The sequence below is a fragment of the Aspergillus nidulans genome, chromosome VII, assembly GCF_000011425.1.
Source record: "Aspergillus nidulans FGSC A4 chromosome VII".
Classification (NCBI taxonomy): domain Eukaryota; kingdom Fungi; phylum Ascomycota; class Eurotiomycetes; order Eurotiales; family Aspergillaceae; genus Aspergillus; species Aspergillus nidulans.
The window spans coordinates 869,170-894,210 of NC_066263.1; the positions used below are offsets into that span (position 1 = coordinate 869,170).

Below are 25,041 nucleotides of genomic sequence, written 5' to 3' on the forward strand. Positions count from 1 at the left end.
AAAGATCTCTTATCACTAGCGAGCTATACAAATCCACTTAAGCAGATGCTTAGTGGTCCATGAAAGGAAGGTATAACTTGGCAGCAAAAGGGCTCCATTGAGGTCACCACGCGGCACTGAGATGTCGATGCACTGTGATTTGGCCTCGCATTATCCACCGCCTAATTAATCAAGTACTGTGAAGGTGCCGCGAAAGATGTCACTTGAAAAGCTGGTGTGGAATGCTCACCAAAATTGGTGTTGGGTAGACTACTATTGTACAGAGAGGCAGTGATAGATGAAGCTGTAAGGGCAGTGTTATGTGATGACGCCCAACCGGTGGTTGAAGAGTAGCGGTGCCTATCTCCTGGTACCGCGAGAACACATCCACCCAGGTAGTGGTCCGGCTAAGATCGAGTTCCAGTAAGGCATTTTGAAAGGGAGATGTCAAATTTATAGTATATGTAAGTTTGTCGTTATTTACACACCTGCGCCGCTGAAATCACTTTTATAGAACCCTAGACCTCAACACTATCCGCAGTGAACCTGAATCAACCGAGACCGACACCTTTCCCATTCCTAAACTTCCGCAGTATTCTTCTCCTTCTCCTTTAGTCCAGTCTTAGTCTCCACATGCTCCTTGCTAAGTTGCCTCTTCGTAATGAAAAAGCTCGCAACAAGGCCCACTGCGGCAAGAGCAGTATACAAAATCCAGATATTTCGGATACTCCAAGCAAATGCCGTCTCGACAGCTTCTCTCTGCAAAGAGTCCGTAATATCCTTTACAGCCAGGGCATTCGCCGCCGCCTCCGCACCTGTAAAGTCCTCTTGCAGGGCACTGGACAGCCCAGCGTCCTCTAGGAGATCCCTCTTCAGACCCATGCTATTTTGGAAGACAACGCCGCCCAGCACGACGGAAAGCGCCATGGCGACATTCCGCACGAACCCGAATGTCGCGGTTGCTGTTGCGGTGTCTTTCGTTGGGATGTTACTTTGGAGTGCGAGGAGTGGCGGGAAGAAGAGCAGGCCACATCCGAAGCCGGAAATGATTTGGTAGCCGATGATCTTCCCAAGCGATGTGGAAGTGCTGTAGTCAATGAAGAGGCCTGTTCCTAGCAGCACGAGGGCCATCCCCAGCCAAATGACCTCTTGGTAGCGGCCGGTGCGGTGGATCACGATGCCAACTGCGAGGCTGGTGAAGGATTCGGTTAGGATGAAGGGGAGAATGAGCAGACCTGAGTGGAAAGGGGAGGCCGCTTTGGCAGACTGGAAATAGAGTGGGAGGTAGTACTCCGCACCGAGAAATGCCTGTTAATGTTAGCCTGGCAGTTTAAAACGGAGTAGAATTGTTTTAGCATTGACTGACAAAGCCGTGTGTGAAGTCCACCAAGAAGCAAGCAATATTTGAACGGCTTGTGAAGATGTGGAGGGGCATGAGCGGGTATTTCGCCAGACGCTTCTCGCTGTAGATGAATGCAACGGACATCAGGGCGCCGAACACGATCAAGCAAATCACTTTAGGGCTATCCCAGGGGAAGGTATCGCCGCCAAAGTCTAATCCGAGGAGAATCATGACGGAGATGGCTAGAATGGACAAGCTGCCAAACCAGTCTACTGCCTTGATTCCTTCGAGCATAGGTGTCCTGGGATTATGGACATCCAGGAACAGGATCAGCAGCACGAAAGCCGTACCGCATACTGGAAGATTAATCCAAAAGATCCAGCGCCACGAGATGGACTCGGTGAAGACACCACCAAGCACAGGACCGAGAGCACCAGCCACCGTCCAGGTACATTCCATAAGACCCATGAACAGGCTACGGAGTCTGCGTTGCGTAAGCAAAACGCACCGAGCTAGAAGTGTGTTAATCTCACCTGACACTGAACAGATCCGATATAGTTATGAGAATGAGCTGGATAAGCCCACCTCCAGCAACACCCTGAAAACTGCGGCCTACAATCAACATTGCCATATCCACCGCTGTGGCGCATACAATTGACGAAACGAATAACAGCGCGACGGCCAATAGCAGGATCGGTTTCCGGCCCCAGATGTCAGACAGGTTGGCCCAGATGTTGCCGCTGGCGGCATTGGCGAGTAGATAGGCCCCGCCAATCCAGACATATCCGCCGCCTGAATGCAAGTCTGCAGATATAGTCGGGGTAGCCGTCGCTACAATGGTCTGATCCAGGGCTGATATGAACAGGCTCAACTAGACCCTTACATGAGTGACAAGCCCTAATGTGGTGTAACTCTGTCTGGGTGACTTACTGCCAGGGCGATCAAGATAGCACCGATACGCCAACTACCGCGGGACTTTGGCGCTTCATGTTCAACCGTATGTGAACTACACCGTGCCTGTGTAATGCATTCCTCGGGTTTATTCTCCGAACCTCGTTGGCTTGGCGCAGTCTGGCTGGCAATCTCGTCCATTTGAATCTCGGGCGCAGTGGCGGAGACCATCTTTTTCGAGGTCACCCAATATCAGAGTGCCCTCTATGCAAGCGATCAAGAACAAATATCCAAAATGGTCTAACACAGCGGGATGAACAACGCGAGTCGAAGAGCAGTTTGATATATTTCGATGACTCCGCGCTGTTTGCTTGCTTTGCTGGAAATTTATGCCTCAGGCTCCACAAGGTTACAATAGTCAATGCCTGACCTTTCCCTCTTATCCTCTCGTCTCTTTGTAATTTTCATTCCTTTTTACGAAACCCAATATTTTACCCTTGTGTTGGTCCCATTGCCCTCACCGTAGCTGATGGGAGACGTCAAGTTGGAGATAATTGATGCCAGCGCCGAGCTGCTCTAGTTAGGTCGATAACGCCTCCACCAGCTTCGACTCGATGCATACGAACGGAAGGACTGGACGAATCAGGCTGCTCCTCCTTACCATGAAGGGAATAACACCCAGTTGAACGCGTCCCACATATCTCTTATGGGTCAGCAATCCAACTGCTCAGCATGTATACGATCCAGTGGGTTGTTGCGTCACGGAGGGAACTACGAGCCCAAAAAGACTGGCCAGAGCATGGTTCGGCATTCGGCCAATGTTCCCACAGCAGAGAATTGCAAACAAATGGACTTAAGTTCGTGCCCGAGGTCAGATCTGTTGACGACGAATTGGAGGAGTCCCATCGGCTGATACTCCGTAATCCGTCGATACATACTTCCCCGCTTCCTACGGATATGCCGAGGCCTAGATAGGTCCCACCACCTCTAGGACTATAGAATGGCCACGGATGGGAGCCTGGCGACAGTCAATCTACTCGATTTCCTCTTGATATCTCATCCTAGGTCCCGGTCTACAAATAAACGATGGCTGCAGAAATACCTCGTAAGCTCTGGGAACATCCTAACCCTAGGGCTACTGCGATGTGGGCATTCAAGGAGAGTTTAGAGAAAGAGAAGAACGTCAGCCTTCCGGTAAGCTGGACCGATACTTACTGGATGGCCAATGACTTATATTCCTAGACTTATTATGACCTCTACACCTGGTCTGTGACGAACCGCGCTGCGTTCTGGGACTTTAGCTGGAGATATTTCCCCATCATTCACGAAGGCTCCTATACTATTGTCGTGGATGAATCTGCTCGCATCGATAGCATTCCCAGCTGGTTCAAAGGCGTCCGGCTCAATTTCGCCGAAAACATGCTTTTCACGGCCGAGAAGTCACCAGCTGGAACCCAGCTCATCACAACAGCCGGCAAAGAGGACAGCAAAATCGTAGCTACTCAGGTTCGTGAAGGAGCCGCGGAACCTGCCATCTCCGTCACCTGGTCTCAATTGAGACAGCGGACTGGGAAATTACTCCAGGCGCTCAAGGCTGCCGGGTTAGCAAAAGGAGACCGTGTGGCGGTGGTCGCCAGTAACAGCATCGACACTCTAGTCGTCTTCTTGGCCACCACGGCCCTGGGAGGCCTGTTTTCATCCGCTTCCACTGATACCGGTGTCAAAGGCATTCTAGATCGGCTTGTGCAGATCAAGCCGAAATTCGTGTTCTTCGACGATGCCGCCGTCTATAATGGAAAACACATCGATCTGCGCCCGAAAATCACCGACGTCATCAACGGTCTCAAGGACACATCCGAATTCAAGAGCCTAATTACCCTCCCCCGGTTCCCTGACCACCCAGTCGACGTGACAAGCCTGCCGAAAACGCAGCCCCTAGCACAGCTCTTAGCCACCGCGCCCTCCGACAAGCTGGAGTTTGTTCGCGTAGGGTTCCGCGACCCCTTCCTGGTAGCGTTCAGCTCAGGAACCACGGGAAAACCAAAGCCAATAGTCCACGGCGTCGGCGGGTACCTTCTCAACTCAAACAAAGAATCCCGTTTACATCGCAGCCATGGCCCCAACTCTGTAACCCTTCAGTTCACAACTACAGGTTGGATCATGTACATGTCCGCCATCTCGGGTCTGTTATTCGGCGGCCACACCATCCTCTACGACGGGAGCCCCTTTTTCCCCAATCCAAAAATCCTGATACGTCTCTTGGGAAGGTACAGGGTCACTCACTTCGGCACATCCCCTCGATACCTACACGAGCTACGCAAGAACGGCATCTCCCCGCGTACCGAAGAAGACCTTCGCTCCCTCGTCGGCGTCACAAGCACAGGGATGGTCCTTCCGGATTCCCTAGCCGAATGGTTCTATGACGCCGGTTTTCCGCCTCACGTCCAACTCGCTAATATTTCAGGCGGCACAGATTTAGCCGCTTGCTTTGGGCTAGAAAATCCAATTACACCGCTCTACCTCGGTGGATGCCAGGGTCTCCCGCTGGGCATCCCTGTTGAAGTTTATGATCAAGCAGATGAAGGCGCGTCAGGTGTCAAAGGTACGCCTGTTCCTGATGGTATCCCTGGAGAGCTTGTAGCCACGGCAGCGTTTCCAACCATGCCTGTCAAGTTCCTCGGCGAGGACGGGGAAAAGAAGTATTTTGATTCGTATTTTGCGAGGTTTGACAGTACGTTACCCCTACAGCCCACACTAACCCTAAGTTTCAGTACCCTCCAGGAACTCCTTGCCTTCTGTCAAAAACTAATGTAAACCAGACGTCTGGACCCATGGCGACTTCATCTCCATCCATCCGATCACAAAGCAAATCTTCTTTCTCGGCCGCTCTGATGGCGTGCTAAACCCCTCTGGAATCCGGTTCGGTTCCGCCGAAATCTATAACGTGATTGAGACGCAGTTCGCCAATGAGATCGTGGACTCATTAGCTGTTGGACAGCGACGGCCCCAAGACTCTGATGAGTCTGTGATTCTGTTCTTGCTTATGAAGCCGGGGTTTAAGGTCACCAAAGCATTGATCGAACGAGTTAAGGAGGCTATCAGGAAGGCTCTGAGTGCGAGGCATGTGCCGAAATATGTGTTTGAGACACCTGAGATCCCGGTAGGTTATGCTGTTCCCTTAGCCTTTTCATTGTCTCTTGAACAAAGTAGGGACATAAAACAGGCTAATGAGACCCTATATCTTGCAGACGACTGTGAATCTCAAAAAGGTTGAGTTGCCTGTGAAACAAATAGTTTCTGGGAAGAAGATAAAGCCTTCGGGGACGCTACTAAATCCGGAGAGCTTGGAGTACTATTACCAGTTTGCGGATGTGGAGAGGTTGGCTGAAAGTGAGCTGAAGAGTAAGCTGTGAATATATAGCAGTGTCGGCTAGTTAGATGTATAGTAGAAAATGCATCGGAAAGAAGTGCTCACGCCACCTCTAGTATATTATTCCTGTTGAAGAATTTATATTTGAGGATATTGATAGCATTGAGATCATCAATTCGACCTCCAGTGCAGAAGGGTCTTGAATAACGTTTCACCTGCAATTTCTTCAACAACCGATCCAGGTCTATCATTGAAACGGGTAACGATAATACAAGGTGACTTGAAACTCATGGACAAGAAAAAAAAAATATGCCCCAAGTCAGCAAAAAAAATATGCGCCAACTCTATACGCCTAGCCCATAGTGAAAGAAAAGAAATAGCCCTAGTAAAACTGCGGGAAGTTGCACCTGCACGTGCGACACCTATTTATTGTGAACTAGGAAGTTGCGGAACGAGTCCCAGTGATCTGAGTCGGAATATCTAGGCGAAAAGTTAGCAGCGTGGCCCTTTCTGAGATAGAGTGAAAGACACATACATGTAAACCATACTACTCCGCAAACTAGACATTAAGACTTCGGGATGCCAGCGGAAGAGATACATGACAGATGCCCAGCTCAGCGACGCAAAGACAGCCCAGGCGTTGCTCTCGATCTGTTTTCGTGCTTCAGGGCCGATAAGAGATGATAGTGGGTGCATCCCGGGCTGAACGGAGAGTTTGGCGAAGCCAAGGACTACGCGGGCAAAGATATAAATCACGATCTGACGACGTTAGCATAGCGTTCTCCGATACTCGTGATCATTGAATTGCAACGAACCTGTTGCGTGATGCTGGACTTGTGCCGGCCGAAAACCGCGTAGCCTCCCAGCAGTCCTGCAAGGAAACTATCGTAATGCCCCTCCTTCCCGACACCAGCGGGGTTGAGATTGCGCAAGACAATCATAGAGCTCTTGTATATAAAGCAAAAGACGGCGAGGTTACGGGCATGTTGGCGGGTCGCGTTGAGAACGAGCTTGACTTTCTCGCGAATACTGCATGACGTAGGTATGTCAGTTGATGTCGCGCGGCCGTAAGAGAAGATGGAGAGAAGATGGAGATCTGGGTTGAGTAGTGTCGATCCGGGGAGTCTTACGTTCCGGATCGAAAAAGAAAAATCATCCTATAACAGAAATCTTATTAGCATACTATCTGTGAGGTAATACCTCGAGGGTTTGTCCACATACACCAGAGCATGCGGAAACCGCACCTTGGCGCCGTATACTGCGCCATTGCGAATACCCTTTACAAGTGACAGGAGCGGTGCAAGATCCGCATTTGTAACGAGAGCATCCAGACGAGACTGCATGGCAATTAGATATCTGCTGTCCGTGCGAAAATACGTGAATCATACAACCAAAGCGTCCATGGTGTCGAGACGTCGGGATAGCGGAGAGCCTCGGCAGACCGAGCCGGCAGCGATAGTTCGATGTTCAGGTGCTCCGGCGGATGGTACGCAGGACGTCAGCGAGCATCGGGGGAAAATAAAGATCGGAGCAACACCAGGAAGTAAAAAGGCTTTTAGGGACGAAAGATAAAGGTTGAGGAGGGGGTTGTGGGCGGCATATTGCAGCAACTCTGTATCCGCGTTGAAGAAAAGATCCTCGGCATGTGAGTTGCTACCGAGTCGACCACCAACGTCATGTCACGTGTTGCTATCAAACTAGTATACTAACTACTACAGACTGAAGCTTTGAACCCGGAACGCCAGAAACAATCAAACACACAGCATATCTTGCGTACCCTTAATCATGTCGTGCCCGCTTCGTCTTCTCGTCCTCCGAAACTTCATCCACATCCATCATATCTGCGTCTCCTTCGTCATCAGACTCCACTCCAGCCCTCCGCTTCAGACCCTTCATCTTCCTCGTCTGCAATCCACCCAGATCCTGCTTGGCTAGATGCACCCGACCAACCTTGTCACCGATTAAATCAATACCGATGTTCTTCTTGTTCTTGATCTCCTCGTTCGGTTTCTTGCCCTGCTTCATGGCCTCTTTCATGACGTCGCGAGGTGCCTCTTGGATACGTCCGACTTTGAAGTCGAGCTTGGGTCCAATCTCTTCCAGCTCCACGCGAGGAAGCTTGTGTCCGCTCCGCTTAGTGACGATCTTGTACCACCGTAGATGAATAATAGGTGCCAGACCCGCCGTAGGCTCCTCCGCACCAACCATAAGCGCATACTGTAGTCCTTCAACGTCAATCTTATCACTGGTCTCGCCCTTGAATAGATCCACCAGCATGCTCTTCAGCATCGTATGCGTCGTCGATGTCGTATCGTCCCATGCGCTGCCGGAAAAGAGCATCAGCGGCCGCAGACCGATGGCGACATGCATAGAAAGCCTGTTCATCTCGGGAATCCCCTCGCCATTGGCATCGGGGAGGAGTAACAGCTCAGCCATGTCGAGAACTTTGGAGTCAAAGATGCGCGCAATTGTCAGGCAGTTGGGCCTCTTCTTATTGCTGCTTCCGAAAATTACCATGCCGCAGTCATTCTTGTTGGCCAGGAATTCGAGACTCTCGGTACTCTCGAACGGGTGAATGTTCTCATTTTTCTTGTGGAAGAGGACGGAATGCGGTGTCGTAAGAGAATGGAAAACTTTGAGGACAGTATGTAGGGGCGTAGGACATTTTGACCCATGGAGCAGCAATACGCGCTTTGCACCTTCAATGAGTTGAGGTTCTTTAGCCTTGAGGATGCGTGCAGTGCGCGGGTTCTTTGGCTTTCTGTGCAGAGATTTACCGTTAACAAATGCCTGTTGCGGAGTATAGACTAGACAACATAAATGACGAAAATGGAGCAGTAAGACGCCAAAGTAGCAGTCAATCACTTACACTTCTCGAAGCATTTTTATCAGACAGAACGTGCTACGGATAAAGTTGGTGATCTTTAAGTTTTGCTACGTCCGGTAAAATCGTTGGAAAAAGTTTGGGCGGAGAGCGCTTGGCATCTCTTATCGATAAGCGATATTTGATTGTTTATCCACGTATACATTCTATCAATTGAAAAAACAATGCGACCGTAGCTGGAAATAGATATCCATGAAAATTAAATAATTCATGTCTTTACATTCGAAAATACAAAAGGTCTCAAGTTATAACTACTCCAGCCGCAGCTTTTCGAATTCCCGAATCTGCTCCTCTAACCGAGCAACCTCGCTTTCGGCATCCCGGAGTTTCTTCTCTTCCTGCTCACGCACTTCAGGCTTTGCCTTCTCTTTCCACCCGGCGCTGTTGATCAAAGTAGTCTGGCGACGGACGGTTTCCTGCGCCTTCTTCAAGCTGGCCTTGCCCTTCTCTTCTTGTTCAAGGGCAACTTCCTTAGACACACGAAGGTAGACAGCCGCTTGTGAACCAACAGGAGCAACGACACAGCCTGACGGAGGCGTGGTGTTCTCGGGTCCGAGCACACTGAGTTCACCAAGAGTCTTACCGCCAAGAGACTTGACAATATGAAGCTCATCGGAAACAGTCTTGTGACTGGTTGCATCGTAGGTTTGAACGATAACATCGCCTTTAGTCTTGACGTCGTATTGAGCGAGGATCGAACGAATGGCCTTGGACGTGTTCAGGATAAGCTCATAAGCAGTTTCGGCTGTAGAGTCGTCAAATTCAGCCTTGTACTCGGGAAACTTGGCCTTCATGATCGAGATAGTGTTGTCGCCAGGACGGCGCGGCAGACGCTGCCATAGCTCTTCGGTGATAAATGGCATAATAGGATGGATCATAGTGAGAGCGCCTTCCAGAGCGGTGTAAAGAGTCTGCTTGGCAGATTCCTGCACTTCTTGTGGTAGCTCAGGGGCTAGGAGAGATTTGGAGTTCTCAATGAACACGTCACAGAGCTGGCTGTACCAGTACTGGTAAACAGTGGAAGCAGCATGGGAGAATTCGCGATCCTCCAGGGCTATGTTCACCTCCTTAGCGGCGGCGTTGAATTTGTGCAGAATCCAGCGTTCAGAAAGAGATTCCTTGCCAGTCTTTGTCGGGGTCGGCAGCGGCTTGAAATCATCACCAAGCTTTCCAAGAACGTACTTGGTAGCCTGGTAAATCTTGTTACAGAACTTACGGTACCCGTGAATGACCTGGATGTCAAATGCGATATCGCCGCCTTCAACAGACAATTAGAATCATACGCAGTGCCAAAACAGTGTCACTGAACTTACCACCGGTAGTGTAGGACACAAGGGAGAACCGAAGAGCATCAGCACCGCACTCAGGAATGCCCTTTGGAAACGCCTTCTTTTGATACTTCGTAGCGGTAGCAACCTCCTTCTCAGCAAGGTTACCCACGAGAAGCTTGGCATGGAGGTCCTCAAGCTTGATACCCTCCATAACATCCAAAGGATCGATGACATTGCCCAAAGACTTTGACATTTTGCGACCTTCAGAATCACGAATAAGGGAATGACAGTAGACCTCCTTGAAAGGAACCTTGCCAGTCATCTTGATACCCAACATGATCATTCTGGCAACCCAGAAGAACAGAATATCCCAGCCTGTCTCGAGGACAGATGTAGGGTACAGATTTTCGAAATCGTGAGTCTGACGAGGCCAACCGAGAGTTGAGAACGGCCAGAGGCCTGAAGAGAACCAGGTGTCCAGCACGTCCTCATCTCTCTTGAGAGTAAATTTCTTACCAGGGAACTTCGCTTCAGCCTTCTTCTGAGCCTCCTCTTCATTGCGGCCAGTGACCCAGAGATTGCCATCGCTGTCATCGCCTTCCTCGCCCTCGATTTGTACAAAGTAAGCCGGAGCTTGATGACCCCACCAAAGTTGGCGAGACAGACACCAGTCGTTGATACCACGAAGCCAGCGGAAATAGCTCTTCTCGGCAGACTCGGGTCTGATAATGATTTCGCCGTTCTCAACAGCCTTGATCGCAGGCTCAGCAAGGCTCTCCATCTTCATCCACCACTGGGGCTTGAGAATGGGCTCGATAACATCGTTTGACTTGGCACAGCGGGGAATCTTCATGGGGTTGTGCTCCCATTTCACGTAGAGGCCCTTCTCCTTCAGCATCTCGATAACTTTGTATCGAGCGTCAAACCGCTTCATACCGGCAAATGGACCACCATTCTTGTTGAAGGTACCATCGTCGTTCAGAACAGAGATGAATTCAAGGTTATGGGCCTTTCCGCGGTTGAAATCGTTGAAGTCATGGGCCGGGGTAATTTTCACAGCACCGGTACCGAATTCAGGGTCAACTTCAGGATCAGCAACGATGGGAAGTAGGCGATCAATGAAAGGGTGACGCGCAGCTTTCCCGATCAAGTGCTTGTAGCGTTTGTCATCAGGGGTGGACAGCGATACCGGTATCACCAATCATAGTCTCAGGACGTGTAGTAGCAATTTCAATCCTCTCCTTAGTACCATCAATCTCGTAGCAGAAGTGAGTCAGGACACCGAACTCGACCTTCTTCTCATAGCCGGGAACATCAAGCAGCGTACGTCCTTCAACCTCCTTGTTCTCGACCTCGAGATTGGAGAGAGAAGTGTTGAGAGCTACACACCAGTTGACCAAGCGGTTCGCACGGTAGATTATGCCCTCCTCATGGAGACGGACGAAAGTTTCAGTAACGGCTGCGGAAAGATTGTCATCCATCGTAAAAGCCTCGCGAGTCCAATCAAAAGAGCCTCCGACTCTTCGCAAAGCATTACCGATATTGCCATGGTACTCGTGTTTCCAATCCCAGACTCTTTCCAGAAACGCTTTGCGACCCAGGTCATGGCGTGTCTTCTTTTCCTTCTTCCAAAGCATTTTCTCAACCACGCTCTGAGTGGAGATACCGGCGTGATCCATTCCGGGCAGCCACAGGGTAGTCTTGCCCTTCATCCGCTGCCAGCGAATCATAGTGTCTTGAAGGGCATTTGTGAGAGCGTGACCCATGTGCAGCGATCCGGTAACGTTGGGAGGGGGGATTGGAATAACGAAGTAGCCCTCAGGCTTGACCTTGCCATCGGGGCCGAACTCAGGCTTGAAAAGGCCGCGTTCCTCCCACCATTGGTATCGTCCAGCCTCAATAACTTTAGGATCATACGCGTCTGCTGTCTTGTCCTTTTCGACCTTGGGCGCTTTCTTTTCGGCTTTGGGGGTCGTAGTTTTGGCTGCAGCCTTTGCCTGTTTCTCCTGAAACTTCTTCAACTTCTCGGCTTTTTTGCGCTCTCGCTCCACTAAGCAGGCATAGTCCAGTCAGCAAGACGAGATGATATTGAATATGATGTGGTAGATCGTTCCCTTTTGGCGGCGACTTACGTTCTTTCTCAGTTTTCACCTTTGGCGCGGCTCCATCCTGGCCAGCGTTCTGTTGGCCATTATTGCCAACAGGAGGAACGTCAACCTTCGGGCCTGTCGGCTCACCAGCTGTCAGAAGGTCAGTCATTAGTTCTTCCATCCGACGACTGTAGGTTAGCTGGGATGAAGCTGACTTGGGTTCATGGAAGCTGAGTCTTGAGCCATCCTTGAAAAAGATCGATAGATTGGAGGAGCAAGTCTCCTAGGCGCCGCTCGCGCCACGAAATGTCGGATAAGTATCTTGACCACCGATGACTCAAACGGCGACAAGGGATAAGAGGGGGAGGGGTCGGACGTTGTGGGAAATGCGGGCAAATTAAATTTCCCAGGCGCTGAACAGAGAGCGGAACGAATCAAGTCTGGCACTGCGGGGCTTGAATGAGTCCCCAGTAGTGCAATGCTGTTAGAGGAAAGATGATGAATTGCAGTTGGCCTGACAATAGTGTAAATTGTCTAGAACATCCCCGAACAAAACAAGCGGATGGCTGCTCGAAAAGCTAAGTCTACATGGGTCCTCAAGGGATTAATATGAAGCGCAATAACTTGACGTCCGGCCAAATCTCGGGGCACGTGACCTATTCCTCTGCTTCTGACTCATTCAACTGAAGCGCAAGACATAGCGGTACAGCATGTGTATGAATCATGAGTGTATTATATGACTGTCGAACTAACCCCCGCGCCATTCAATGATAACAATGTATGAATGTCCCGATAGCTGCAATCAAAACCACGAAGGAGCATAGTAGAAAAGGAATAAGGATGATGAGCATAAATAATGCAGAGAGGAGGTTGTAGGAGTTGAAGAGAAAAATTTCCATGAACACCAGTCCAACTACTCAAGAGGAGACAGAGTAAGAAAAGCAGACGTTGGCCCCAGATGGAGTTCTGACCGCGCGCGCAAACACACAAAGTAAACAATACCGCACGCCGATTCTGCCACAGGAATTGCTACCCGCTCAACGCGCCAATGGAAAGGGCTGTAGGGTTAATACCCAACAGAGGTAAATTTATGTCAGTTGTTCGTCGTCGCTCCGCCCATTTCCACCAGTCCTTGAACCCCGGCATCTTTCAATAAAATCCAGCACAAGTCAAAGAGTCCCATAACCTCACTGCTGATCTTCACAGGTATTTCTCCACGTAGACCAAATTCAGAATATTGTGGTAAGAGGATTCGTAAGGTTCGCGTAGAACGATAATTATCATCGGAAAAGGTCTAGACAGCGAGGTGTTTCTAGATCAAGATAACGGCATGTATGATCGTAAGACGACTCATGAGGATGCAGTACTTCGATTAGCCGCCTCTTCGGCTCTGATTTGTGCGAAATAAGGATGAGCCATGGCTTCCTGAGCGGTGAGGCGTTCCTAAATGCAGGTCAGCGAGATATCCTTTGCGGAGATGCATTGAGTAGGCTTACTGCATGGTCATAACGAAGTAGCTTGTCCAAGAAGTCTATCGCTTCATCACTGATGAATCGCTGGTTCTCCGCGTTGACAAAGGATTGCCAAGGCTTGCGAGGGAAGCGGGAAAGGATCTCGTCGTACTGAGGATCAAGCTCGATCTCATATTTGTCAAGATACTCGAATAGTTCCTCAGTTCCAAGCACTTTGGCGATCTTGACCAACTGATCGGAGTTGCTGTTGCCATGGAAGAAAGGCTCCTTGCGGAAGATCATCGAAGCAAACATAGCACCGAGCGACCACATGTCCAGGGAGTAGTCATATTCTTGGAAATCCACGAGCAATTCAGGGCCCTTGAAGTAGCGTGAGGCGACTCGCACGTTATATTCCGTGCCTTTGTGGTAGAATTCAGCTAGACCCCAATCAATCAGGCGAAGCTAGAAGAAAATCAGAGCAAATTCATTCAAAACAGGAACGCAACAAACCTTTCGCTTCTCATGATCGATCATGACATTGTGCGGCTTGACATCGCGATGCATGATGCCCTTGCTGTGGCAGAAATCCAACGCTTTCAGAAGTTCGTAGATGTAGAAGCGGACATCATAGTCAGAAAAGCGCGGGTATAGCGTACGGAAGTCGGTATTATTGACATATTCAAAAACTAAACTCGGGGTCTTGCTCTGATTGTCGCGAACAACATCAAGCAACGCGACCACATTAGGTCCACCTGCCAGATTTTGGAGAATCTTGATCTCTCGCTTGATCTTCTTCTTCTTGACGGGCTTTAGAACCTTGATGACACACTTCTGGTAGTTGACAATGTTGATTCCTTCAAACACTTCCGAGTACTTTCCGCGGCCTGCATGAGCAGCGATTAGTACAAAATCCTCAAATCTCGACGATACTGAATGGGAACAGACCGATTTTGCGGACCACCTCGTAGTTCTCCAGGACGCCCCATGAAATGTTCACGCTGTCATAGTCCCAGTAGGACCGTGGCATGTGCTTATTGACATCAGCGTAGACGCGCGCCATGGTGATGGCGGCTGAAAAGCAATGTTGGTATCAAGCCCACAATTGGATATTCAGACTGGCGAAAAGCGGCGGCGGGGTTGGTGGGACGGTGCGTTGGGATGAACTGGGATGGCGTGAGAAATCAGCGCAAGCTTGATAGACAGACAGCAGCAGCCGCAAGAGGAAGCGCAACCGAGGCGATTTGATGGGTCGCAGCTGTGCTATCGTCTGGAGCTATCACTGGTGAGAAAGTTAGGCTCTTTCAACCTATTCTGCTGATAATAGTGGATTGACCCCGACTTGACGCTCCGCCTTTAGAGTCACGGGACCAGATTTGGTCTGCTGTCATGAACGATGCGGCTATCACGGAACAACATTGATGCGGGTACTGTGGCTTACCTTTCTGGGACAGTTCTGAGCTTGTTCTTTCTTTGCTGAGGAGCAGAGGACAACAACAGAAGCTGGCATTGGCCCCTTTTTAAACTCTAACGGTTCGTCATGTACTACGATCTGAACGTGCCTTATAGCCCGGGTGATCCTGAGATCTCTGCAACGCTAAGCTTTCTCGCCGAACGTATGCCGCATTTTTTACCCTTTTTCTCCCCTGGCCACGCCCGGGGCCACACGACCAGCGGGCGTTTTTCAGGTTGAATATGGCCACATGAAAAGCTAACCTGACAGTAAGTGGGTTACACAACCGTTGCCCTTTCGCAGACTATCAACGGAAAACTCCCCCCAAACCCTACCCCGCCGCCGCTTCCCAGCGACGCCCCGAAAGACCTTACGCTCCTCACGCGCCTCAACATACCCCTCTCAGACCCCGCGCAGAATCAGCGCCTTACCAGTATAGCTCAGGCTTATGATCTGGTTGCCGTGCGCCCAACCAACGAGAAAGCGTTACTGAATGCATGCACCAATGCAGAATGCGACATCATTTCCTTAGACCTCTCAATCAGGCACCCTTATCACTTCAAGTTCAAGATGCTTTCTGCTGCTATCGCTCGCGGTATCCGCTTCGAAATATGCTACGGCCCAGGAGTCACAGGAAGCGGACTAGAAGCACGTCGAAATCTGATCGGCAACGCGATGGCCCTGATTCGCGCAGCCCGTGGTCGCGGAATCATTGTGTCGAGTGAGGCCAAAAGGGCATTAGGTGTCCGCGCTCCGTTCGATGTGATTAATCTGGCATGTGTATGGGGTTTGTCACAGGAGCTGGGCAAGGAGGCGATCAGCGCGGAAACAAGGAAAGTTACTGCTCTAGCCCGACTGAAGCGGACCAGCTGGCGCGGTATCATCGACGTTGTTGACGGTGGACAAATCCCTCCTGCTTCCGAAGCAGCTGCTTCTGTGGCCATTGTAAAGGATACAGGTGCTAAGCTAAACGCTGATAACAATGGCGACAATTTGAAAAGGAAGGCATCTACAGGCCCTGAGCCAGATGCGGATGGGCCCGAGAAGCCTCTTTCCAAGCGCGAGATGAAGCGTCGGGCCAAGAAGGCTCGGCTCGAAGCCGCTCTAGCAGGCACCGACGATTCTCCTGCAACGTGATGGTCGTGCCGTATTTTCTTGCTACACCTTTAACCAACCGACAATGACACGGTCGTATTGTTAGGATTACGGGTGACGAGATCTCATCGCAGTTCGAACAGTTCAATGATTCTGAACTCAAGACTTGTTATAGTCACTACGCAAATGTGGGGATTTCGGTATGTAACGACGGCGAGGCAGATTCAAGGTGGCTATCCTACCCCAGGCTGAGGCCCTCTACGTTCCGGATGACCTAGCTGGTGCTTTGGTTACTATCGTTCATGATAAATCGGCAACCCGGCAATAGGGTGCTGTTTAGTTGGAAAAGACGGGCACGAAGTACCATGATTTAGGTATTTCTCTGTGCCTTGACCCTCAAAGTCGGGGCATGCCGTGTCGGGGAATGCATAAGGATGATACCAGACAAAAGTGTTTGGAAGCGAACTCCATGTTGACCCGCGCCTGGGTCACATTCACGTCCGCATGAGCGGGCCCTAGTGTTCTCCACCTGAGAATTCATCACAATACAATTCAAATCAAGTTCTTTATATCTCATATGATTCGCACGGTGGACCATACTATGGTGGTATCCATATGCAGGTTTCGCAAAGTGATCTCCAACCTAAATGAGCACATTCTTGTCGCCAGTCATTCCTGCAAGCTGAATATTCTGCATTATGCAATCATTGGACGCCCTCTCACTGCCACTAGTTACATAGACGCACCAATAATAGAACTCTTCGACCAGTTGGCACTTTTAACGTGATTCTAGGTAACTATACAGAATACATGTCGAAATTCTTCTCTACGATCCCACTGCGTAGCATATTTATACATTCTTTTGGAAAAGATTCAACATCTATAGCAAGAATGGCCCAGCCCTTGCAAATATAACGTAATCGTGCCCATGCAGAGTGTAACCGTTATAAGATGACGAAAGTGAGCTCTAAGCGGAGGAGATAGAAAGATTCCATTGTAGTCATCCGTAGTCGCAAAATACAACATAATACATTGGGAAAACCAGCGCGATGAAACCATGAAAGTAATTAAACGAATATGTAAATGGGTATAATTGTGGGTATATAAAGATGGGTGATGAATAAGTAACAGAGAAACCCAAGCCTTGCTTGCTACTGATTCTCATCCTCAATTTCAACAAGAACCTTCAGCTCGCCATCAAGCCAGTCCACCTTCTCCGCGGCAAGGAGCGCCAGCGTCCAATCGCCATCATTCTCAATGAGAACAAGCCCCTCCGGTAGCCAAACTTTAAATTTCCAGCTTATGGATGCGTTCCAGGTGTTGGAGTCCGAATTCAGGTCTGAAGGGATACCAGGAAGTTCACCGGCGAATTTGCGCGCTACGAGCTGGCGCACGGTTGTGACGTCTGGACCCTGAGTAGCGGGAAGGTCATAGGAAGGGAGGATGCGCTTCCCGTTTTGCAGAATGTTGATGCGGAGGCGGAGAGGCGATTGGGCGGGAGGGGGATTGGGGTTTGAAAGGTCGGATGAATGAGAAAAGGGAAGGGGCGGTGGGATAGGCTGGGTTTGGGGCAGTGATGTGTGGTTTTGAGCGCCTTGCCTAGCTGCTAGATTGTCGCGGATAACCCGTGAGACGTCGCGGGTGATGCTACTTGCGCTGCAGGAGGGAAAAGTTTAGTGGTTTTCTTCGCATGCAGATGATATGTCGCAGACTTACAACTCATTCCTGGCAGGGTCGCCGCCAATACGCCATCGTAGATCTGCGGTGCTAGTCGAATTGAGAATGCGTCCTATGTTGCCGTCTTCACAACAACCGCTGCAATTATAGTCTCCCTCGTGAAGAATCTGATAGTGGCTATCAACTGCAGCCACAAGACCGCGCCAATCGCCTAAATGTAGGCCCGAGAGAGACCATAGGTTATCAAGTTCATAGTTATGGTTGTACGAATCATACGACTTTGAAATAGAATCCAAGTCTGTACTATAACCATCCAGGATAAGATCAGTAAGGCCCAGTTCTGTGACCTGCACAGATGGTTCACTGTGAGGTGGTGGCGGGGCAGACGCTGATAGAGGGTGTTGAGTTGAGCTATATCCATCGGGAAGCTGATGATCCGCCTGCATCTGAAGGTGGTCCTCGGATGAGAACTTGGGTGGACTCGCACTGCGGAAGTCTTGGATACTATCTTCTGTTTTTCGCCTTCTTCGTGCCTCCACGCCACCTTTCCTGGTTTCGACAGCGTATTGTCGTTGTCGTTCGTTTGTGACCATGCGCCTCAACAACGGAATAACGAGTGAGATGATTTTCTGTTGGTCCCTTGGCCAGACGTATGTCCGAGGAGGCATACCCTCGTTGACCACATGTTCACCGAAGAATCGCGGGCCATTGCCCTCGACCTCGAGGAAGTGACGGACACAGTTCCATAACCGTAATTTGACCATCTCTGTATCTCCTTTCCCGCGCTGGCCTACGCAGTCACGGCGCTCCGGATGCCTATCATCTAGCATGTATGCTTTAGCCGCAGCTTGTAAATGTAGAAAATTTTCCGGCGATAGCTCCAGAGAAGTGAACATCTTCGACATGGGAGGCCTAGTATACTTCTTGTTGGTTGAGGTTTGACGGAATAGTGCTGCAGCGGAGTGCAGTCCAACGGCGCGGGCATCCGCAAGCGTTTGCGGCGGAGTATTGCGAATTTCCAGTCCCTCCCCTGGGTACGGGCTTGCATGGTGGACGTGGTGTTGACTTTGATTCTGATGTTGCGGTTGACCGTGATGCTGGCCGAGACTCGCGCTTGCGGCAGCCAAAGCCGGATCAAGAGCATCCTCGTTTCTCTTTCTCTTCTTCGTCCCCGATCGAGCCAAACCCGAGGATTGACCGTGCTCATTGCCAGACGTTGAACCAGGTCCACGATAATGTCGGGCGCCAGTCATGCCCGCATAGCCTCCCTCGTCAAAGCCATCCTCGTCCAATTGAATGTCAGGCGCGTACCCGTCCAGATGATGTTGATTCCCTGCGGCGCCAGCTGCTGCGGCGACTGCTGCTGCCGCTGCCCACTCCGACACGTCTTGGCCGGCCGCAGCTGTAGCGGCCTCTACCAAGCCAGCAAGCTGATTCTCGCTCGGCGCATATCCACTCGTTGAAATGTGTGTACTCTGGTCTGCGCCGGATGAAGCGGGTGGTTGATTACCAGAGAATTCGCTTGATGGTCCGGATGGGGGATGTTGTTGGTTTGTCGGAGCGGTAGACGTCATGACGACCGTGTTTTCGACGCTCGCAGGTATCGCAACGCGCTAAGTAATATGGATAGGTTAATTCCAAAGCTGTCACAAGCAGCTGCTTGTAAAGGTAATAGAGCTAGTATAGACTCCGGCAAATGTACCCCTGCGGGACGGATGGTACACCCTCGCCCGCTACCCTCCAGGGGCAGTAGAACAGGCTCTGAATTATCGTTTGACAAACCAGTCAACGGCTGGAGAGTCAAAGCTTCCAGCTGTATAATGAAGTAAGGTAGTTGGAGAGTCGCACTAGGTCGATCAATCAGATGGCGCGATGAGGCTGTTTGTGTAGTTTGGAGCTACGACAGACAATGCAAACTTTTCGTTCAAGAACTCCTCCACTTAATATGTCACGTGATATTTTTGAGGCAGATTCCAGGCGGCATTACTCAACATCCAATGGTATATGCGTCCTACGGTCAACTTGTGGAAATAATAATATGGATGGTATCTTAACCTCAACTTTTATCATTGAAAATCTTGTCGACCAATTTGGAACCAGCCAAATGATGCGCTACGTTTGAGATTACGCTCGTATATTCAATGCCCCGTCCATCATAACAGGGAGCATCACATCTCTATAACAAAAAACGCCAAATTCCAGTACATGGTAAACAATATACAAAATATGCAGCAAAAAGCATTCACCAAATCCCCACCTCAAGGGCTCGCGCCTTGGCATCCTGTCCGCGTATGGTAGCGTTGAGCAACAGCTCCTCTTTCAGCTCACCATGTCGCGCGATGAGTTCCTCGAGTTCAATGTCTCGCCCCGGTTCCGGAACAGATAGGTGACTTTTCTCTCCAAGAGTACCGCGACGCCGAGCAGACTCGATCACAGCCGCTCGACTGCGCCAACGTTTAAGCTCATCTTCCCAAGCTTCGCGTTCGGAGTCCATGTTTCGGTAGGCGTTATATTCGTCCTCGCCACCAAAACAGATTCCATATCCATCGCAAAAGCACACATGCTCTTTCGGGCAGACCACATTCTGACCTGTAAAAATAACATGCCAAAGATATTCCCAAATACGACCAGAGATGTAATCGCTCAGTTCTGTGCGAAGAACCCAATCTCGATAGAAGACAAAGCGCGCCCGGGGAATAGCGTGCACTCGTTCGCGCGAGACGGCGAACTGAGCACAGCACGGCTGCGCCAGCACGTCCGGGATAGGGTCATCGGGAAAGATCTCGCCCCAGGATCTGGCAAGTAGTATTTCTTCCTGCTTGGATTCATCCTCCTCCAGAGTACCGGGGTGCAGCCAATCGGGACAGCCAGGACCCCAGCCACAGCGCAAGTTCATATAGCCTTCCCTGATGACCCGCTCTGGTCGCAAACGTTGTAAAATGGTTGCCGCGTTCCCGTCAAGAAGGTCGTCGTTGTGCCATCCAAATTGATGCGAGTGCATGAAAGCAATTATTTCTGGAAGTTCATCGTAGTGCTCAATGATGTAACTCAAATAGACCATGACCTCATGCCCTTTATTCTTCGGCGGATGCAGAGGCGCGGATGGGTCGTCAACGACGTATACAGCGGTTTCCCAGCCGGGGATTTCAAACTCCGTCCACGAGGTATCTTCGTAGGTTGTCCGAGGTATCACTAACGTCTTCGTGTACTCATGTCCATCTGGTCTGGCAATCCCAGCGACATATTGGGGACGCGGCGCGAACGGTTGCTTTGGTCCTTCAGTGACATTCCAGTACCCGGACGGAGTTGGTGACGGCGTAGAAACGAGTTCGCCTAAGCCGACGGCTTGCGACACTTTCATCTGCGTCCATGATCTGGACAGACTAAATAGCCCCCATAAGCAGAAAAAGAAGAAGCCGCAGCCGAGAAGAGGAACGAAGCGGCGCGTTGTCGCCATAGAGTAGACTGAATGCTGAACAATTCAAAGATAAAAATGTACTGCAAGCGAAATGTCAGCAGATGAGCACCGTTAGCAGTCCATTATATAGGGAGCTGATGACCTTTGACGGTCATCTAAGGCGCAGAGTAAGACCATTATGGAAACCAATGCGCGCTGACAGAACGATTGTGTGGTAGGGGAAGTTTTGCGATGGGGCCGGGGGCCGACTACGTACCAGCAAGTTAAACGGAGCGAGAGGCATGCATTAGAATCGCATTGTTAACCCCTGCGAACAGACAGAAGCATATGAAGCTGTAGCTGTCTTTAGGCAGAGTGGTTAAAGGAGGAGACAAAATCTCCATGGGAGAAACAGCAACGTTACTAACAATTGTCAGTGTTCAGCCTGCTGTACCTAGTAAGAGTGTCCACTCTCAATTTAGGTGGTTACGCAATTACTCTGAAACGGTCGGCAACGAAGGAAGCGGGGAGGCGATGCTTCAGCCTGCAAGCTTGCACCAAAATAGAAGAGAACAAAATGTCCCGAGCTCGATGACAGTGTAAAGGTTGTTACCGATAAACTGTAGCATTACACGGTTAACAGCACGGCCAATTTGATCTTGATTCACTGAACACTGGACGCGGAATCAGGCCATCGAGTCTTGACTCAGTCTCCAAGCCGAAGACGATCGTCATGCAGCGATCGCAAGATGATTGGATTCCAAGGTTCATGGCAGATGCTTCCCCCTGATACTCGGACGGTCTAATCGGATCCGCCAACTGATTGGATTGATAAATGACGAGGGTTGCACTGAAGAAGGCTTGAACAGGGGCTTGAGCAGGGTCTACGTAAGACATGCGGCCACATTCTTTGTACCACGCCCGGCCATGCCGCACAGATTACGATTACTCCGCAGTGAAAGAACGATCTGCTCCATCAATTTTGGTATTATTAAGCAAGAATTCTTCCCTGGTAGTCGCGCTATGCCGTGGTATATCAGGATCACCTCTATGTACAGTCAAGCGTCCGAAGATAGGTCTCGGATCTGGGGATAGAACGAGTAACAGGAAGCAAAAGGTAGGAAATATGCAAATTAATAGTCAATTGTCATGTCTCATCGTCCGCTGCGTCTTCTACCGTGGCTACCCGCTCCTTCCCTTTGGATCTTGAATCCGAAGTCTGGGTTTCAATCCTAGTCTCTGCGCCGTGCTCGGAAAGTGGAGTCTCAACTTGCTCAGTCTTCGAGGGAGCCAGAGGCGCCCTCAGTCCAGCCTCCGAACTGAGGTTCTCTGACTGTTGGGAAATAGCTCCGGTGCTGTCTGCAGCTGAGTGCGAGAAGGGGCTTGACTGCCAGTTTGGTAAACCTGAACTCCCGGAGGTGGCGGCATCGCTCCTATCACTCGGTCTCTGACTCTCAGTGTCAGTGGGTACCTGGGAGTTGAGCATCCCTTCAGATGGTGGAGCACTATGTTCAGCCTCCGATGAAGAAGCATTTGCGGCAACATTCGAGGATGCGCTCAGTCCTGGTTGTACAGAGTGGAGGGGAACCAGGGTCCAGCCTTGGGGAAGTGTCAGTCCATCTGGTAGACGAGGGTCACCAGCTCCCATAGGCGCCGTTTCCGGGTTAGAGACAATTCGAGGGCGTGTAGTTGTAGGGGATATTGAAGGTATTGATGGAGAGGGATTTTGCGGAATGTTAGTCTGGTTGTTTAATGGTTGCGATTGCAAAGTACGAAGGCGTTGGAGCTCTGTCTGCAGTAATCTAACGAGGTTCAGCTGATCCGCAGCGATGCGCAGGCCATTGATCTCGTTCGCAATTTGTTGCTCCATCTGCAGGAGTTGGTTTTGCAGGTTGGGCAGGTTCGAAGTGGGCGTCGGGACCGGCTGGGTTGCAGCTGGTGCAGCCGGTGCAGGCGCTTGTTGCAGCGGAGGCCGTCCGAAGCCGAACCCAAAGCCAATTTGTCTGGCGCCAGCAGGGTTAGGATTCATACCTGGCTGCCAAGGACCGTTGCCCTGATGAATCTGTTGATGCAGATTGTTGAAGAGATCCCCTCTTCCCGCGCCAAATCCGATCCTAAATGGACCGAATTGGTAAATTCGAGCCCTAGGAAGGCCATCTGCTGGGGGGTTTTGGTTGACTGGCTGATTTCCGGGAGGCATATTCTGCTGCTGACCAGCACCACCGTTTCCTTGTCCCATATTGACCCCAGCAGGTCCTTGGTTACGTGGAGGCGCAATGACCGGTCGTCTACATGTGGGACAATTCTGCTGTCTTTCAAGCCAGCTTCGAAGGCAAGAGAAATGTAAAATGTGGCCGCACGGGAGTTTCTTGGGGCGTAACCTTTCCGAAACTCGAGAAACTGGTCTGTCTCCGGGTTGCCAATGGGTCATCTCCTCCCGGCAAATGATACAGACCTCTTCTCTCGCGACCTCCTCAGCACTCGCGTCAGGATATCTGTCGTTCATATCACGTGTGGCGTTTCGGTATCGAGCAAAGTCCATAATTCGCCGTCCGAATGAGCGAATCGTAACCACAACATCCCGGAGAATATGAATGGGTAAACCGTAAAACGTAAATAGAATAGCGAAGAAAGTCAGATAAACGGTGAGCTTAAGGAAGTCGGTGAGTAGATCTAGATAGAAGACCCAGCGGCCCTTTTCTTCCCAACCTGGGATATCGAGCTCCAACTCATTGATGTCGTTTTCATCGGGTAAATCAAGGTTTGCGGTTTGATCTTCTGTCGCTGCGTGCTCCGCCAGGGCCTGCTCGCGAGCAGCTCTAATCTCCTGGCGCCGCTCCTCAATGCGAGCCTTCATCTGCTGGCGATTGATATATATCTCCACAAGCGAAATCGAATACCTGGCAGCAGTGGAGGTCGAGAGGATTGTGAGAACAGCAAATTCGAAGCCGAACATGACCATCATATCCGGGCGGGCTTGTTCAAGGACCGTATCGATGCAATATTTCAGCATGAAGATGTCAAACATCACCGATAAAAGTAAGGAGACTACCAGCCTGGTATGAAACAAGAGGGGGTTCGCTGGGGGTTGCTGTTCGAGAAACTCCACGCGGCCCTCCCCAATCCAGCCCCATACCTTCCCAACAAGCAAGGACACAAACATGACCAGGAACCAGGCCCCAAGCTCTCCGCGGAATATTGTCATAGCCAAGCATGTTTCCGTCACCGCGAACCACGCCTTCTCGTAAAGTTGCTCGGTCTCAATAGGTCGAAGGGGGCCGTAGAGAAGGCGCTGAAGCCAGAAGAGCAGGAAACCGACAGCCAGAAGACAAACATTTGTCAAGATCTAATGGACACCTAAGTCAGATTGGATGGGACGGCAGATGCGGAGAACAGATAGCAAATACCATGAGATTGGCGCTACTCTGGGAAAGATACACGCAAGCGGAATAGAAATTTGCCCTCTGGTGAAGTGCTTTCAAGAATACACCTGTTGCTAGAGCCACCGAGGCCTAGAGAAAAGTCAGTGCAAGCTCGAACAGGGCATTCTGTGCAACGAGGCGCATACCCCAGCATAGGCAGCGAATCTCATGATCGCGAGAGAGCGGGCGAGAAGCCCAAAATCATTGACGACGTCAAGATGTGGAAGGCCGTAGTCGCTTCAACGCAAGCATTGACAGATGTGCCTGTCCTCAGGGGAAGAGGGAAAGAGAAAAAGGATCCGAAGGATATCGCGTGGACAGTTGGGAAGCGAAGATGGATCGGCCGCCTTCTGGAATCTGGACAGCTATACAGTAGTTACAGCTGCCCGCTCGTGTCTTACGTCAGCGGGGCTTATTTGCGCCATAACCACCTCCGGACAATATATAACTCCTGTAGCCCTCTTCAACACAGCATCCCTCCCCTGAGTACTATAGTCTACAGCGGGAAATTACGCTTCTAAACTTCTTCTTTTGCATTGGACTGCTGGCAGCTTGGAATTGCTAGTTCCCCGATTCATCCACTTGATCACAGGTTTCACCGACAACAATCATCAGTTTTCAATACAATAAACCCCCGGAACTAGGAGATCACAAGGAGATGGGTCCTTAATCTTTCTACCAGTGTTGAATCTAGAATTTCTATTATATCTAAAGGCTGC

At 50.5% G+C, this 25,041-nt stretch overlaps 10 protein-coding genes across 10 annotated transcripts, besides 1 other annotated feature; 2 read left to right on the forward strand and 8 right to left on the reverse strand.

Annotated features, from left to right (window-relative positions):
• Positions 1–25,041: part of a sequence feature (contig 1.22 729..276296(1)) that runs on past both edges of the window.
• Positions 559–2,496, reverse strand: ANIA_01481 (MDR family MFS transporter; the record flags this gene model as incomplete). The annotated part of the gene is made up of 4 exons (XM_653993.2): positions 2,252–2,496; positions 1,855–2,192; positions 1,346–1,805; positions 559–1,287 (listed from the first exon to the last, which is right to left on the reverse strand). The coding sequence occupies exons 1-4, from the start codon at positions 2,441–2,443 to the stop codon at positions 559–561; spliced, it is 1,719 nt and encodes a 572-aa protein (XP_659085.1). The 5' UTR covers positions 2,444–2,496.
• On the forward strand, positions 3,299–5,650 carry ANIA_01482 (acetoacetyl-CoA synthase; the record flags this gene model as incomplete). Its single annotated transcript, XM_653994.1, has 5 exons — positions 3,299–3,406; positions 3,455–4,943; positions 5,032–5,372; positions 5,461–5,602; positions 5,634–5,650. The coding sequence occupies 5 exons, from the start codon at positions 3,299–3,301 to the stop codon at positions 5,648–5,650; spliced, it is 2,097 nt and encodes a 698-aa protein (XP_659086.1).
• On the reverse strand, positions 6,019–7,197 carry ANIA_01483 (Tim17/Tim22/Tim23/Pmp24 family protein; the record flags this gene model as incomplete). The annotated part of the gene is made up of 6 exons (XM_653995.2): positions 6,971–7,197; positions 6,804–6,919; positions 6,713–6,739; positions 6,398–6,611; positions 6,131–6,341; positions 6,019–6,062 (listed from the first exon to the last, which is right to left on the reverse strand). The coding sequence occupies exons 1-6, from the start codon at positions 6,983–6,985 to the stop codon at positions 6,019–6,021; spliced, it is 627 nt and encodes a 208-aa protein (XP_659087.1). The 5' UTR covers positions 6,986–7,197.
• ANIA_10200 (rRNA-binding ribosome biosynthesis protein RPF2) lies at positions 7,353–8,474 on the reverse strand. Its single transcript, XM_050612772.1, has 2 exons — positions 8,452–8,474; positions 7,353–8,343 (listed from the first exon to the last, which is right to left on the reverse strand). The coding sequence occupies exons 1-2, from the start codon at positions 8,463–8,465 to the stop codon at positions 7,362–7,364; spliced, it is 996 nt and encodes a 331-aa protein (XP_050468652.1). The 5' UTR covers positions 8,466–8,474; the 3' UTR covers positions 7,353–7,361.
• Positions 8,673–12,174, reverse strand: ANIA_10195 (valine--tRNA ligase). The gene is made up of 5 exons (XM_050612773.1): positions 12,043–12,174; positions 11,870–11,977; positions 10,927–11,787; positions 9,780–10,874; positions 8,673–9,724 (listed from the first exon to the last, which is right to left on the reverse strand). Exons 1-5 carry the CDS (start codon positions 12,071–12,073, stop codon positions 8,718–8,720), a joined length of 3,102 nt encoding a protein of 1,033 aa, XP_050468653.1. The 5' UTR covers positions 12,074–12,174; the 3' UTR covers positions 8,673–8,717.
• ANIA_01485 (casein kinase II) lies at positions 13,178–14,554 on the reverse strand (the record flags this gene model as incomplete). The annotated part of the gene is made up of 4 exons (XM_653997.2): positions 14,227–14,554; positions 13,792–14,165; positions 13,324–13,743; positions 13,178–13,270 (listed from the first exon to the last, which is right to left on the reverse strand). The coding sequence occupies exons 1-4, from the start codon at positions 14,339–14,341 to the stop codon at positions 13,178–13,180; spliced, it is 1,002 nt and encodes a 333-aa protein (XP_659089.1). The 5' UTR covers positions 14,342–14,554.
• On the forward strand, positions 14,819–16,055 carry ANIA_01486 (ribonuclease P subunit p30 family protein; the record flags this gene model as incomplete). Its single annotated transcript, XM_653998.2, has 3 exons — positions 14,819–14,894; positions 14,990–15,000; positions 15,035–16,055. 3 exons carry the CDS (start codon positions 14,819–14,821, stop codon positions 15,866–15,868), a joined length of 921 nt encoding a protein of 306 aa, XP_659090.1. The 3' UTR covers positions 15,869–16,055.
• Positions 16,907–19,382, reverse strand: ANIA_10201 (uncharacterized protein). The gene is made up of 2 exons (XM_050612775.1): positions 17,543–19,382; positions 16,907–17,482 (listed from the first exon to the last, which is right to left on the reverse strand). Exons 1-2 carry the CDS (start codon positions 19,075–19,077, stop codon positions 16,978–16,980), a joined length of 2,040 nt encoding a protein of 679 aa, XP_050468654.1. The 5' UTR covers positions 19,078–19,382; the 3' UTR covers positions 16,907–16,977.
• On the reverse strand, positions 19,549–21,279 carry ANIA_10196 (DUF3431 domain-containing protein). Its single transcript, XM_050612776.1, has 2 exons — positions 21,178–21,279; positions 19,549–21,001 (listed from the first exon to the last, which is right to left on the reverse strand). The coding sequence occupies exon 2, from the start codon at positions 20,958–20,960 to the stop codon at positions 19,746–19,748; it is 1,215 nt and encodes a 404-aa protein (XP_050468655.1). The 5' UTR covers positions 20,961–21,001; positions 21,178–21,279; the 3' UTR covers positions 19,549–19,745.
• hrdA (E3 ubiquitin-protein ligase HRD1) lies at positions 21,914–24,641 on the reverse strand. The gene is made up of 3 exons (XM_654000.2): positions 24,469–24,641; positions 24,308–24,412; positions 21,914–24,246 (listed from the first exon to the last, which is right to left on the reverse strand). The coding sequence occupies exons 1-3, from the start codon at positions 24,490–24,492 to the stop codon at positions 22,048–22,050; spliced, it is 2,328 nt and encodes a 775-aa protein (XP_659092.1). The 5' UTR covers positions 24,493–24,641; the 3' UTR covers positions 21,914–22,047.